At 38.7% G+C, this 10337-nt stretch overlaps 1 protein-coding gene across 1 annotated transcript in view; it reads left to right on the plus strand.

Annotated features, from left to right (window-relative positions):
• Window positions 1-10337, plus strand: part of SMOC2 (SPARC related modular calcium binding 2) — a 74333-nt gene that overhangs the window by 24055 nt on the left and 39941 nt on the right. Inside the window, exon 5 of the mRNA XM_010190782.1 lies at window positions 8008-8194. Coding sequence (XP_010189084.1) covers window positions 8008-8194 — 187 coding nt within the window. The remainder of the gene's footprint in view (window positions 1-8007; window positions 8195-10337) is intronic.

Raw genomic sequence — 10337 nt, forward strand, 5'->3', positions numbered from 1 at the left:
ATGAGAGCATCTTTCTGTGATTTATCCTGCTTCGTTCAGTGGAGTAAAGTATGTAAATTAATCTTTAGGACTGTGTTGAAGCCATGAACTTTGTGTTTAGCCACAATCATCTATCCAGTCACCAGGAGAGCAAAACAGTGATCAGGTGTACATTGAGAGTACTGTGCAAATGCACATAAGGGACCTGAAATATTTGGTTCCCACAAGTTTTCACAAACAAGAATAAGTATGGGTAGGAATGTTGCCAGCTTTTTCCAGGCCTTGAGAACCCCCATGCTGATGGGTATCTGAACCTAATGTAAACCAAAACATGTGGTGCTAGATGAGCATTAATACTATAATTTAGTCTTTTTTGGTTGCCATCTAGATATTAGGACTAAGTTTGTGTGTTTATTAATGTTACCTATTCCTTACAATCAGTTCTTGGTCCATGAGCAAATATTAGGCTTCATTGGAAACATACTTGCATGTGAATATATCCAGCTGAGGACTCATGTATTGTCCATTGAATTTAGTGGATATTTTTCCATGGGTTTCTACTAGGGGAAGATTGAGCCACAGAAATACTCTGATTTAGGTTTATGAGTAGTCTTTATAAGAAGCTAGTAGCAGTAGCAAAGTTGTTCTTGCATTTGTTTGTAGCACTGAGCTGCACTTGATTTCTGTTAGAGATGAATTTATTTGAAATGGTGAAGAGGGGCAGGCAGGCAAATTATTGTAAGAACAGGGCTTCTTAAGAAATATTAGTGTGAGATGGACATACTCTGGCCATAAGGGATGATAAAATAATTTTGTGTACATTAAGTGTATAAGGTTGCCATCTTAAACTACGTTATACCACCTGATCTACCTCTTCAGAGAAGGAATCTGTCATGCTAAAGAAGGTCTAAACGCAGGCTGAAAACCCTGAAAGAATATGAAGCTGTGAAGTTACACTTCACTAAAATGAAATAATTTAAGGATATTTTTTCATTTATGCTATCTAAGATGTTTCTTTGGATGCTGCATTTATAGCAGGAACAGATGTGAAGGATTCTGGATGATTAAATTGGTCAGTGACAGGTAGAGAACCTGAGTGTTTGCCTCAAAGGTGCATGTTTGCTGGAATTAGGAATAACAGGGACACTGCTGTAATGGATCATTTTGCCATCCAGTCAATGTAAATTCTTCTGCAGGGAGAGCATAACTTGAATAGAAATTATCCCACTTGCCACTGCCTTCCTAGAGTGAACATTTTGTTCATATGTGGAAATACACTTTGGTGTAGTGTAAGTGGAAATTCATTCAATGAAACTTGAAAACTGTGACTAGTTGAAAATATAGAAACACATTGTAATCAGTTTCCTTGGTGCCTGTTAACTTCGCTGGTTCAAGGAGGGTTCATCCCAAGCAAATGGATCAGATTCTTAACTCCATGAGATGTGAATTTGTTGGAGGGTTGCATGGGTGTCAATAGGGTGGCTATTTATCCATTCTGACTATTACGGTTTTGAAATAAACTAGCACAGAACTTATGTAAATCAATATTTGAAGTACTCTGAAGTGATGCCTAAATTAGGCTTCATTAACTAGAACAGACAGAAGATTTGCGTAACATTTTAATTAGCAGAAATTGACATACAATTGAAGTCTCCTTATACTGAATTTTTTACATGAATATGAATATATACATAATAATATGTCATTAATATATCCTCTCAGAAACATGAAAAGCTGCAATATTTACTCTCTCTAATGTTACACTGCACTTCTCCAGAGCATGTGTATCACTGTTCACAGGTTTCTTGTTACCTGCTTTCTATAGAGGATATTGAGCTTCAAGCCCTAATAAAAGATCCTTTTACTGTGGAAACCAGGCTATCTAAATTGTCTTTTCATGACCCATTATGGTAATGAGAAAAGGAGGGAGAAGCAACCAACTGAAAACAGAATTTCTTGGAATGGATTCTGTTTGTCATATACACATTGTAGGGTTGAGGAAATTGAAAGGAAATGTTTGTATAGTGGCAGGAAATGTTAAAGTAGCATATAGACGCCTTTGTAATTTTCTGTAGATCTGGCAACTTGTTTCTGCAGAACACATTGCAACTTAGACATAAATACAGTGATTCATATTTAAGCAGAAAAAAAAAATTCTTTGTAAACATGAAAATTCCACATGCTGGGAGAAGCTGTGATAAGACACAGCACAACTGCCAGAATTCCTGAAACAAGGGGCTAAAACATCTCCTGTTACAGTACTAATGAGATTATTATCATAACTTACATAATACTTTGCTTGGTGTTTTAGATATGCTACAGACAGATGCACAGTTACATGATTTGTTCAGGATGACTTATCAGAAAAGCCATCTCTTTTCTCCTCCAGGACATCCCCTAGTAAACATTAATTAACAGTTTAAGTAACCTAGCAGATTAATAAACTGATTTTTCCATAAATAAAGATTTATTTATAACAAATATATTACAGACTTATAACACGTTATAATGTTTGTCCTGGTTTTGGTGGGAGTGAATTATTTTCCTTACAGTAGCTGACAAGATTTTTTTATTTTGGTTCTCACCAGCATATGTTTGCCTTTTTTGTAGGTTTGTTTTTCAGTCTTTCGCCTGCACCTGTGGTTATAGTTACTTTTGGTATTTTTTTTTTTTATTTCTCTCTACAGAAGAGGTTGGGAGGGAAATGAAAGCCTGGGACTCTCTGGAACAGGTGACCAGGTCTGATTCAAGCTGACCAATAAAGGTGTATTCTATCCCATAAACATCACACTCACTATAAATCAGGGAATTTGCAGGGGGAGACACCTTCCTTCTTCTTTGCCCTTCATCCCCTTTGATCCCTTCCCTTCTCCTTCATGATGGTGGACCATCTCAGTCCCCGGGGCTTACCCCTCCGTTATCGTGTTTTCATTGGTGTACGGCTGCTGTTTGTGAGCTGAGTATAGCTTGGGTTGCTTTATTATAATTTTTCCTATTCTTTTTTACAATTAACAGGTATTATTACTATTACAGATTGGATTGTTTTAATTATCAAATAATCTTTATCTCAGCTGACGAGTTCTTGACTTTTACTCTCCCAATTCACTCCCCCATCCCACCAGGGAGTGAGGGGAGTGAGAGAGCACCTTTGTGGTGTTTAGCTTCTTGCTGGGTTATACCTTACTGCTACTGAGGTATTTTTTTGCTGATGTAAATTAACTTGATTCATTGAAATGCAGACTGTTTTTGTTAGGGAGAATGCATCATTAGCAACAAGTACTGACTCAAGATTGTATACAAAACACGACACTTATCCACAGAGTCTGTCATTAGCTGGAACATCTTTCACATTGACAGAAGATGCAGCATTTTAGCTGGTTATTTGTAATGGACTATGAAGGCATCTTGCACCAGAATAGGAAGAGTATACTTAGTGACTAACATTTAAATTAATAAGGATAGAAATGGAATAGCAATATGACATAGGAAGAGCAACATACATTACAGTTAAGGCAGGTCTTTAAACTTCAGCAAGAGTTTTACTTCATAATTCAAAAATTCCATTTTCAGAGTAAGTAGATGGTCTTTGGGAGGTGGTAAGGCTTTTGGTGTAAAATTGGGCAAAAATACGTATTTTCTTACATGATTGAAATTTGTGTGTTGAATCATTAATGCTTATGAACCTGGAATAAAATGTAGTTTTGGGCAGAAATTGCAGGAAGGTTTATCAACCTGAAATTAAGGATCCCAACTGAGCTACAGTGTGGCTTGCTAACATGGTAGATTATGTGGAAAGGATTTTTCAGCCATATCTAAGTATTTTGTTGAACTAACATGCTTGGAAAAGCCGCCTTTTTTCCAGCAATACAAAACTGAAGGAAATAAGTGAAATAACAAGTTATAACAGCAGTGTATTCCCTGAAAAGAAGAAGCTGTAATGTCAATGCTTTTCCCTTTCCAGAAGGAATGTTACTGTAGTAACACATTCCATAGAAAGTTTAATGCAATTTAATGATTAAGGTATTTATTCTACTTTTATTGTGGCATAGATCTTTTTCCGTACTGTTCAGTTTATGAACTTCTGGCATCCATCTGTTGTGGTTCCAGATCATAGTTGTTGTCAGATTGTTTGGCCAAATTGTCAGACACTTTCTAAGTTAATGACATTTATCACTGCTACTCCTGGCAAGTGAGGGTTTGTTGACCATGACTCTTCTGACATTACAAAGGCAATTATTTGCAGCAGTATGGGAGCTCTGTGATAAGAGCTCTTAGTCATCACAGGGCTACAATTGCATCTTTGCAGTAGTTCTGTTGTAAATAGTTGAAATAAAAGTTTGAAAGGGAATGAATGGTTCCCTCAGAGAGGAAGGACTAATTTCTGGTTCTGGGAAAAACAGACAGGTTTATAGGTGAGCACTTCAGACCAGTTTTCCTTTACTTTATGCAGGAACAGTGTTCTAGTGGGGAAAACAAACAAGGAAGTAGCAATAGTGGCACAAATGGTCATGTCAAAAGGGTGCATAAGCATCGAATTCTTCAGAAATGCCTCTTAGGCAGTCACTAAGCAGATTCTCTGAAAGCTGATCTGAAGATCATAAGCCTTTGTGTAAGGAAGAGAAGTAATAAAGTATCCTGCACTTTTGGTGAATAAAATGAATGAACTGGGTTCAGCAAAAAAAAAGACTCAGTCATTTGGCACAGAGAGAACTGACAAAGTGTCCTTCGCACAAATTTATATTTTTTTCCTATTTCTCAAAAATAATCCACATTTTATCTGACAACTAATTTAGGACTAATGATGAATTCCTCTTCCTGTTATAATTTACTATCCATATGGGAAAAGTAAGAAATTAAAGGTTCCAAGAAGGGGAAAGTCTTTCCTGAAAATACCATAGGGGTTTTTTTTATATGTAGTAAGTTGGTTTTTGTTTTTTTTTTTTAATGCCTGTGCTGATGCTGCTGCCCAAAGACAAATTTTTCATCACTAGAGTCTTCCCAGTTACAGGACTTTTGTTTTGGCATTTGGTATGAATCCTACTTTTTTGTTAATTTTTCATAGACTTCTGCCATTAAGAACTTTCCTTTTTGTCTTTAAACCTTCCTTTGATTACTGTCACTGGCTATCCTGACGTGCAGATACAAAGCAGACCCCACAATCCGTAAGATTGTAAAGTAGGTATGTTTATTCACCGGTGGGCAGCAAGGTAGATCTTTCTTAAAACCTTGTGCACCGAGTGCCGCTGCTCGCCGAGGTTATATGCGGTAAAATGTTACATATACATAAGATTTCCCAATACGCCTATACATATGCATGACCTATCCCCGCTTCGTATTAAGATTAGTTCCAGGAAGTCATTTCCATAAACTCCTCCTAACTGCGCTTGCGCAGTACCTTCTGGTGGTCATGCTGGAGAACCTTTTTCCGTGACCGCTAGTAACCCTTGCTTGTGTGCAGACTCAGTTGTTCTCTGGTTCTTGCTCAATCCGCGGGGTTGGGTTTAGCTGGTTCTTGAGACCACTCTCTGGTTCTTATCAGCAACTCAAGACTTCAATTAGCAGCGCATTTAGTAAGTGATAAGTAATACAATGCTTTCCAAGATTTCTTTAATCCCTTTTTCAATCCTGTTTCCAGTCTCACTTGCAATGTTAAGTTCCACCAGTCTTCTGACTGTCCCTCCTAAAGCCATAGCCCACATTTGCAACCCTTTCTTTGACACATCTCCCATAATACTGCTTTTCAGTACCTCTGAGACTTAAAACCAGACATAAGGGAGAAAATGTATCACTCCTCTAGGTTTGTGAGAGATAATAATACCTGCACGTCTGCCAAATTGTGTGTCTGGTTGCAAGGATGTAAAACGAGACAAGGTCACAGTAGCTGATGGAATGGTCCCAAGATTTATCAGTATGAATGAGAAACTAATTTAGTGCAGATTAAAGAGGACAAATTATTTCCTCTCTCTCACTCATCTGCTCCTTTTTGCTTGATGATATACAAAATATTAAAAGTGAACAACTAAGCTAAGTGATGTGTTTTCCAGGGTGATCATACCTTGTAACTTGATAATCATCATAATCCAGATTCACTGAGGGAAAGATTTATTTTGGCTACTCTAAGAGGATGCTGGTGATGGATTTCTAATTTGTGAAGCCATAGCTATTTCTCTGAAGGTTTTAAGATGCAAATAACTAGCTATTTCCACTTTCTTACCTCACTACACTGATTCTCTAAGGGCAGTTCATTATCTAAATGCTGATTCTTTGAGAGCTGTTCAGTTTCTGAATATGTCAGTGGGTAGATCAAGACAAAAACATGCAAAATCAATCAGTTTATCTAGCTGTCCTGCTCAGATACTGTATGAAACAAAAGGGGAAAAATTAATCAAAGAACTGAAAAAAACACTCCTGTCTGTGCCGTGTAATCAAGTTAGGAACTGATATGCATGTTTTTAAACCTTTCATGGATTGGAACAAAACACATTGTTTGGGAGACCAGGCCATTATGTAGACAGAATTGTGTGCCTTTTAAAGTATGAAGATGTTTAACTTTCTGACACCTTTTCCCCTGCAACATCTTACTGATTTTGGTCATCTGCATTTGCAAGAAGCTGACAAGGTGCAGTAGTATTCTGGACATAACCAGTGATTTTTTGTCAGTTTTTGCCTACAATTTGAAGAGCATTTTCTGGACCCTGGAGATAAGAGTAAATGAGATTAGACTGAAGCTGAAACTTGCTACAAATGCACTAGAAAATCCGATCAGGATTCAACTTGTTCTTCTGTTGGTTGAACTATGAAAAATTAGGAAGTAAATCCTACTAGTGATTCAGAGAATAAGTGTGTCACTAGTCTTTAACATAAAGGCTAGGAATGTGTAAACATGTAAGCTTTTCTCACATCCAGAATAGATCTGGGACATACTGTTAATGCAGAGTTAAAAAACACTGCTTGTGGGTCTTTGTTCTCCAGAGCAAATGATGCATGGGCAATACCAGAATCACCAGAAAAGAAGGTGGAAGGAATTTCACTGTATTAAGAGGTTGTTCCAAAGCTGGAAAGAAAGAACAGAATATAAACTCATAAATTAATATCTAGATGAATAATTAATATAAGAAATCCTACGAAATATGATTTCTACTGTTCCCTCTGAAAAGAATCAGTAGTTTGGGGATTGTGGAGTGAGTAAACATTTTTTTTAAGAGGCAAAGAAAGTACTTAGTTATCTACAGATTATATCTGTGTATATATATACACAGAGTATATATGAATACTGTGTGTAGTTTTGGGCTCCTCACTACAAAAAAGGACATTGAGATGCTGGAGCATGTCCAGAGAAGGGAACAAAGCTGTAGAAGAGTTTAGAGCACAAGTCTTATGAGGAGCAGCTGAGGGAGCTGGGGTTGTTTAGCCTGAAGAAAGGGAACTGATGGGAGACCTTATTGCCCTCTACAACCACCTGAGAGGAGGTTGTAGCGAGGTGGGGGTTGGTCTCTTCTCCCTTGTAGCTAGTGACAAGACAAGGGGAAATGGCCTCAAGTTGTACCAGAGGAAGTTTAGTTTGGATATTAGGAAAAATTTCTTTACTGGTTGTCAGGCACTGGAACAGGCTGCTCAAGGAAGTGGTTGAGTCACCATCCCTGAAGGTGTTTAGAAGACAAGTAGATGTGGTGCTTAGGGACATGATCTGGTGGTAGATTTAGTAGGGCTGGATCAATGGTTGGGCTTTTCCAACCGATTGTCTTTTCCAACCAAAACCATTCTATGAGTTTATGATTCTGTAAGTAATATAAGAAAAAGGGTGTCAAGTTATTATTAGGACTGTATTATAAAGCAGCTGCATGAAAAGAAAACTAAAGTTCATAACAGTATACAGCATAAACAAATGTAGCTGGTATTTGAGCTGTAGCAGGTCACTTCAAATACAGTCCTTCCATGTGATCAAATAAAGGTATACAAACTGTTGGACAAATCCAGTAGTCCCTTTCCATATAGCATCTTCAGTATTTTTCCTTTTCCTTCCAAAAGCATCATCATGCGATCAAGAACTTCAGTCAGCCCTGGAGGAAGCTAAACAGCCCCAGAAAGACAATGTGTTCATTCCAGAGTGTGCTCAGGGTGGCCTCTACAAACCAGTGCAGTGCCACCCTTCCACGGGCTACTGCTGGTGTGTTCTGGTGGATACGGGACGTCCCATACCTGGTACATCAACAAGGTAAGGGAATATGTGTTCAGTGTTCAAAAATTTTAATGAGAAGACGCTTTAGTGTGGATGTACTAGCATTACTGGTGGAATTATATCATGCAGGTTTCTTCCACTATGAAGGTGAAGTGAAATATTTCTAAGAGCCATCAAAAGTTAAGGCCAGATGGCCAAAGACTGTTTCACTGCAATGTCACAGGTAGTTTGCTCCCCAGTCCTCTTTTTTACTCTCTGTTTTTTGCTGAGAAGCCAAGACTTGGAGCAGATAATGAATAAATCCTGAACATAGAAGAACCAAGTAAGATGGTCTGTGACAGTAACCACGTCCAACCTCAGAAATTTACAGTTATTTTTCCAGCAACCTCCTCAACTAGTTCATGTGACTGGCTTTGACGGAACTTCTTGGATACTCATAGCGAGGAAATATCGTTTTGGTGTGTTATTAATAGAAGCTTGGAGTTCAGTCATCTCAGTTGAGCGAGATACATGGTAAAGTGTTGTAAGCTACATAGAGCAGATGTACGCAAGGCAAGTATCAGGATCCAAAAGTTGTTATTTAGGCTGGTTGTTGAGGTTTGGCCCTTGAAGTATGCTATAAAAGCTCATATAAAGCTGGTGGGCAGTATGAGTATCTTTGATGCAATCATAAATCTTTTCAAGCTTAAGCAAAATTAACTTTTTATCATTTGCATAAGGTTTGTGAAAAAAAACACATTATAAGGCACTTGATGTAAAGTATTATATTCTTGGGGAGTGTTTTTCACAATCCCAAGCCCTTGCCATAAAGTTGCCTCCCTGCTGGTTTGCCCCATCCTGTGCTGGTGCAGAGGGTTAATCTTCTCAGGGTGTGGGAATTTTGCATTTGCCTTTTTTGAACTTCATGATATTCCTGCCAGCCCATTTCTCCAGCCTGTTGCAGTCCCTCTGAATGGCAGCGCAACCCCCTGGTGTATCAGCCACTCCTCCCAGTTTTGTATCATCTGCAAACTTGCTAAGGTTGTACTCTGTCCCAGCATCTTGGTCCTTAAGGAAGAAGTTAAAACAGTATTGGCTCTAGTATTGAACACTGGGGCACTCCACCGGTGACTGGCTTCTAGCTGGAGCTTGTGCTGCTGATCACAGCTCTTTGAGAGTGGCAGCTCAGCCAGTTTTCAACACACCTCTCTGTCCATTTACTAGCTCATACTCAGTCAGCTTATGAGAATGTAGTCAGAGACAGCATCCAAAGCTAAAATTAAGGCAAACAGTATCTGCTGCTCTCTCCTCACTCACTGAGCAAGTCATCTTATTATAGCAGGCTGCAGGGTTAGCCAAGCATGATTTCCTCTTCATAAATCCATGCTGATGACTCCAGTTCACCTTGTTGTCCTCATATGTTTTGAAATAGCTTCCAGGAGGACTTCCTTCATCACCTTACAGTTAGCCTTGCTGAACTTCATGAGGTTCACACAGACCTACCTTTATTTTGCCAAGATCCCTCTGGATGGCATCCCTTCCCTCTAGACCATCAACCACACCACTCAGCTTAGTGTCATCTGCAAACTTGCTGGGGTTGCACTCAGTGCCAATGTCAATATTGCTGGAAAAGATTTTAAATAATACTGGACCCAGTACAGACGCCCAAGGAACACCACTTGTCACTGATCTCCATGGACATCAAGCGGTTGAGTTCTTTCATTGTGCTGCATGTCTTCACAGTTGGAAGGCTAGCAAGTTGGATTCAATCTCATGCAGGATTTAGACACAAATCTTCATTTTGCTTGATGAGTGCTCTGCCTGATGGCTGATACTCAAAAGGTCAGCTGCTGTGGTCGCGAGCGTTTCTGTTTTGTTCACCTTTTCTGAACTTATGGGCAGTTCTCAGTAGAGCTCTAAGGAAGTAATATTTAGTAATATTCCCTGAGAGGACATTTCTAGACACAGATGCATAGCTAGAATACACAATTTTAGGAGTTTCATAATAGATAAAGACTGACTGGTGTATTTAGGAATCTACAGTCCTGGTAAAGAAGCAGTTGGGATTAATGCCTGGAGTTTAAGAGGAGTCCAGACCTCATTTCTGTGAAAGATGTAGATGGGCTGAAATCTCATTAATTACTTGTTGATTTGTTTTTTAGTCTATAGTTATAAAATTAAACTTCCCCCCCCCCCCCCC

This window comes from Mesitornis unicolor, unplaced genomic scaffold (assembly GCF_000695765.1).
Source record: "Mesitornis unicolor isolate BGI_N332 unplaced genomic scaffold, ASM69576v1 scaffold1538, whole genome shotgun sequence".
Taxonomy (NCBI): domain Eukaryota; kingdom Metazoa; phylum Chordata; class Aves; order Mesitornithiformes; family Mesitornithidae; genus Mesitornis; species Mesitornis unicolor.